Below are 5,800 nucleotides of genomic sequence, written 5' to 3'. Positions count from 1 at the left end.
ATCACCCTTTTCCTAGAAGAATCTAGTCATGAAAATGCTAGTAATGTAAATGCTTCTGAAGTAATGCCAAACCCAACTGTGTCCAACCATATAACTTTAGATACACCCATCCTGGGTACTCCTGATGTGGTTGCTACTGAACCCCCAGAGTTAAGCAGACCTAGAGACAGGAGAACAATTTGTAGGACACGAAACATGGATAGGGAACAGTACCATTTTGATAGAGAACAGAGTGATAGATTTCATAGTGAACAACAAAATTTTAGAGAACAGCTCATGCAGAGATTGGATAACCTAAATAGTAACATATGCAAATCTAATATTCTCCTAGAGCAACATAATGCAGCTCAACACACCTATCGCCAGCAGAAGCTCTCCTTTATGGCCAAACTAACTGAACTCTTAGAAGCACATCTGCCATCTCCTGGTGAGCAATCTCATAATGCTCGGAATCTAACCAGCAGCAACCACAGCAGTTTTGTTTGTGAAAGTATTATCGAAAATGATGCTATTGATAATTTTACTATTCAGGATATTTAAATGTTATAAGAAGTACAATTTTTTTTTTTTAATACATTTCACATAATTCACAACTGAGTTTGAATTTAAAGAGCTTGCAAACATTTGTTCTTTAAATTTTTACTCAGCACGCAACATTGTTAAGTCATATATTGCCCAAAGTTGACTGCTATATAGATGCTTTTTCCAGTTAAATATGTCATTTGACCATGTCGTTGCAGATCTGTACCAAATATGTGTAATCAACATGACGTTTGTATTTGAGTTTTAGATGTTTCAATGGCCATCATTGATCAAGCTGGTTGGATGACCAATGAAACGTCTTTAGACAGTTATGTAGCTTTGATTTTATTTTCAATAGATATACAATTAATGTTATATGGGATTTTTGCTATGACATTATAGCCTCTGAAAACATTTCAAAAAAGGTTGAGAATTATGTGAAATCTATTTTTATCTATCAAGCATGTTCTAGTATTCATTACTGTTATCATTACGGTTTTCATAATTGTTTGTATATACACGTTGAAATGCAAGTGCAACAATATTGTCAAATATTTTTTTTAACATGTATATTTTTTTTTCAAAAGCAGAACCATTTTTTTGTTGTAAGGCTAAAAAAGTGGTAGGATTGTTGAAAAGTAGAAGTGAACTATCAATAGTAATAGAGTTGAAGTTACAGAGTAGAGATATAATTTATCAGCACTACATAAAATCATCAATCATATTCGTTTAATAGGAGAATACATCACATAACATCACGTCTACGCATTTGAAACAGACACCCTTTGTCACAGCAGAAAATGTGACAGGTTTGTCATGCTTTTCTTCCGTCAGGAAGGCACACTATTGGATCTAAATTTTTTTTTTTATATTTTATCCACATGGATGTAAATTATTGATATTTTCACTCAAGTGCTTGGTTTTTTATCTGTACTCTGTGACTAAAATGCGCCATCCATTGTTGTTGTCACAGCAAGGACCATGTTTCTCTGTGTGGTTTTCGCCGGTAGTTTGATTCATACTAAAAAAACAAACATCCAAATGGTTGCATACTCCATCTTGCCCAACCATATATTTTTGATGTTGTGTTGGCTGTAATTTGACTTCTGTAACTTTTGAAACCACATGTTATTGGTATGGAATGTAGGTATCATTTCCTGACTAATGAGGTTAAAAATGTTTCTGCAATTTGTAGACAACCGCTATTCCATCTTTCAAATGCCCTGCGTGGAATAGTTAACATTTTAACTAACGTGCATTGTTTCTCAGTAATGAAATGAGTAATGGTAACTGCGGTGTGGGGTGGAGAGGAGAAATTAAAATATATGTAACATTTGGGGTAATGGTAGATGACTATAGGCAACCAAAGGTAGAGTTAAGTGACCAGTGATGAAGGTGATGATATACAAAACAATAAATAACACCAAAAATATAATATTATGATTCAATTATTGTGTTATTTAATGGTTTGCATATCAACGGCTTATTTACAGGTCACTTACTCTCTTTACCTTAGGTTGGCTATAGCCATCTGCCATTACGTCAATTGGTGGTATTTATTTTAGTTTTATTTCATTTCTCCCCTCTCCCACACAACGCAGTTAACAGCACTCATTTCATTCACCATCTTTCTGGCAAGGACATGGTTTCAGGCAACTGCAGCATTTCAACTGTCTTTGGCACACAGTTCGGTCTTCTATTTTATTGCTTCTCACTAATGTCAAAAAAATGTTGGTACTTATTAGCAGATGAACAGAATTTTTGCGTGTATAACCCACACTTACATTTGTTGCAATAAAGAATTCAAACACAATTTAGATTTTGTAAAAGACTTTTAAGTGAAACTTTTATTTTACATGTTTGAAACTGTTATTGTTCAATGTTGTAAAAAATAAATGCAAAAGAAGTACAACAAAGTGAAAATACAAAAACAAAATAAAGACTCATTTTTTTGCAATTTTTGTACTCTTGTCTTAATTTTATTATAGTTCTCCAAAGTTTTTAGAGTTGAGTTAACCTGAAATAATAAAAAAAACATCATTGGTTAAGATTTTACATTGATAAACAAGATCAGCCCAAATAATTCATTTTACAGCATGTCTGTCTCTTCAACTTAATAATGCAAGTTTGTGATCATTTCTGATGATGTTTGGAAAATTAAAACCATGTTACGGTGGTTTATTACCTGAAAAATAGTTTGCAATCAGTTTACTTCTTGCTGTGTTTCCCCTTTGATCATTTTCCACTGGAATTGTGGGCATGTCATCCTCCACTGTGGTGTCTAGTTCCTCTTGTAGTCCACCATGCCTTGCAATGTTATGGAGAATGCTGCATGCTAGGAACATATCAGCTACCTTACTGGGGGAATACTGTAGGAATCCACCAGACAAGGACATGCATCGGAAACGGCTCTTTAGGACACCAAAGCATCTTTCGATCACCACTCTTGTTTTTGTATGAGCAACATTGTAAGCTGCTTCTGCAGGAGAGGATGGCCTGTTGATTGGTGTTAAGAGCCATGGTAGACAGGGGTAACCAGCATCTCCTATAAATTTTAAAACAATATAAATTTATTTGTAAGTATAGAAGAAATCATGCTAAATCACATGATGTAGTGGCCAATTGTGTGGTCATTTTAGAAAATTTTCCATTGTTAGTCACATATGGATAACATACGTCTAATAAAGCACATTTTAAAATTATTTGTGGGGGCAAGGTTCTGGATTTGTACTTTTGATTGAGCATTAATGGTACTTAACTCACAACACAACAGCATACCACAGTTGTGGGCCATGATTACTGTAGTGTAGTGTAGTGCATGTGAATGTTATGCAAAAAAAAAAATGCTGGAGGGAAAGTCTGCCTGTCATAAATATTTCAATACTATAGTGCAGACCTCGTATGGGACTATAACGGAGAACCAGAGGGACATGTCTGTTTCATGTACAATACATATGCACAATGGGGGGGGGGGTGATTGTTGTGCTTGGTAGTGCTGCTTGATGTTATGCATATTGGGGGGTTAACCAAAGGGATAGTGTTGAACTCCCAGATTTAAATATTAACTATACATTCAAGTAAATCAACTACTGACAAAATTGTTGCATCTTATGCTGCAATCATTTACATATAGGTACTGTACTTAATTCTGGTGGGTGGCTTCTTTGGCACACCTTGGTCATGTGTGTTTTGATAAGTAGTTCCTAGCTCTCTCATGTGATGTCTTAATATGATAGTGTAATACATTACTTAAGCAAGCTTGAAGTAGTGACTACTTTTCAGTGCACACGGAACATGTGGAACAACAATACACCTCACATGAGAAAGGAAAGATTTGTGGACCTTGAACCAGGTGATAGCTAACTAAAAAGTACTTGAAAGTATTTTGGACATTTAAATTCTGAGTTTATTATTACATGTTTTTGAAATACTGATTAATGTAAAGCTGTTGAGCTGTCATGTTACTGATATAGCACTAATGTCAGTCTAGTATGGAATAAAAAAATAAATACGCATTTATAACTGGAAAACACACCATAAAATAAACAGTGGAGCACACTTACCCAGCAGCCATCCATTATTTTCTAAGTCCTTGTCCAGAGTATCATATATTCCCGATTGGCGCAATATATGGGCATCATGACAGGATCCTGGAAAGCCGGTGACAACATCACGGATTATGAGGTTCGAATCACAGATCACCTGGATGTTGAGGGAATGGTAAGCCTTACGGTTTCTGTAGATGTGCTCCTGTTCTGATGGGGGACATAATGGCACATGGGTGCAGTCTATTGCCCCAATGACATTGGGCATTCCTGCTAGGTCAAAAAAACCACGTTTTATTTGATCCCGCTCTTCACGTGACTTGCCCATATGAATGTATTTTGGAGCAAGTTGTCGCAGTGCTTGCAGGACGTCGACCAAGCAGCGGGAAAAACTGGGTTGTGAGATGCCAACAATCTCACCACTGACATGTTGGTATGAGGCCTTTCCTAGAAAATGAAGTACTGCCAAAAAACGCACAAGACCTGGTACTGCATTACTTCTCCGCGTGCGTGTTTCTAGGGCCAAGTGTATTTCATCATACAGGGAATATATCATGGGAGAGGATAATCTAAATTTGGCTATCACCTGGGTTTCAGAAAATTGATCCAAAAAGGTACGTGAACGAAATACACGTTTCTCTATCTGAACGACATTCTGACGTGTCCTTCTTCGCCTCTGGATCAGTTTCAGTTCAAATAGAGCACATCCAAATGGTTCCATCTTGCACAAAACTCGTAACAAAATTTACCACAAGCCTAAACCGCCAAAAAATTCCTCTCAACAAATGATATACCGCCTGGGAAATGTCATAACGCCACCCTCAGGGAGGTGCTTATTTAACGATTGCTTAGCGATCGTTAATTGTCTAAAAAACCTTTGTGAATTGCACTTCTGTACATATTTAACGATTTGAGTCGTTAAAACAACGATCAATACGTTCAATAACGACTCAAAACTAAAAATATCGGTTCTGTGTAGTGAAACGTTATTTGATGATTTTTACAAGCGTTAAATCGTTTAGTGAATTGGACTTGATTCAATAACGTGTGAAATCGTTTACATAACGACCGGTATCGGCAAAAAAAGCTTTGTGAATTGACCCCATTATCAGGATTATCTGAATCCACAACATGATAGTTCCAATAAAACGTTCTGATAATAAAGTGTCAGGCCTCGTACACACGACAGAGATTCTCGGCAGAATTCGCCGAGAAACTCGGTCAAAACCCGGATTCTGCCGAGAATCTCTGTCGTCTGTACAGTTTTGGCTCGATGGAGCCGCCGAGGAGCTCGACGAGAAAATAGAGAACATGTTCTCTATTTTCTCGTTGGCCGCGTTGTTCTATAGGAGAAGCCGGCCCGCCGAGCTCCTCGGCGGCTTCATCCCAAAACGAGACGAGGAACTCGACGTGCCAAGCACGTCGAGTTCCTCTGTCGTGTGTACGGGGCCTCAGACAACTCCTGGGGTAACCTGGCAGCACTTACTCAGAAAAAGCCCGGCTGTAGATGACTAGGTGTGCTGGGCTCTGTAGTTCCACAGAGTTTGTGGTGCCTGTGAACCAATGGACGTCTCTATAGCAGTAAATGGGGAATACCAACATAAGGAGAAGAGCTAATCCACCGCCAGGGTCCCGGCTGCAGATACTATGGTGGTTTGCGGGATGTCTCGTTGATAAAATTCCCCCCTCCCACTCCGGGTTCACAATCTCATCCCCCCAAAATCCTGTCCCTT

At 37.8% G+C, this 5,800-nt stretch overlaps 2 protein-coding genes across 2 annotated transcripts in view; one reads left to right on the top strand and one right to left on the bottom strand.

Annotated features, from left to right (window-relative positions):
* The window catches only part of LOC120935841, a 4,746-nt gene extending 3,673 nt beyond the window's left edge, over nt 1–1,073 (top strand). Inside the window, exon 8 of the mRNA XM_040347895.1 lies at nt 332–1,073. Coding sequence (XP_040203829.1) covers nt 332–540 — 209 coding nt within the window. The 3' untranslated portion in view covers nt 541–1,073. The remainder of the gene's footprint in view (nt 1–331) is intronic.
* Nucleotides 1,074–2,066: 993 nt separating this feature from the next.
* LOC120935839 (putative nuclease HARBI1) lies at nt 2,067–5,171 on the bottom strand. The gene is made up of 3 exons (XM_040347894.1): nt 4,086–5,171; nt 2,708–3,067; nt 2,067–2,539 (listed from the first exon to the last, which is right to left on the bottom strand). The coding sequence occupies exons 1-3, from the start codon at nt 4,786–4,788 to the stop codon at nt 2,535–2,537; spliced, it is 1,068 nt and encodes a 355-aa protein (XP_040203828.1). The 5' UTR covers nt 4,789–5,171; the 3' UTR covers nt 2,067–2,534.
* Nucleotides 5,172–5,800: the final 629 nt, after the last annotated feature.

This window comes from Rana temporaria, chromosome 4 (genome assembly GCF_905171775.1).
Source record: "Rana temporaria chromosome 4, aRanTem1.1, whole genome shotgun sequence".
NCBI classification, from domain to species: Eukaryota; Metazoa; Chordata; class Amphibia; order Anura; family Ranidae; genus Rana; species Rana temporaria.
Note: the sequence above shows the minus strand (reverse complement) of the source record. Positions and strands in the feature narration are given on the sequence as shown.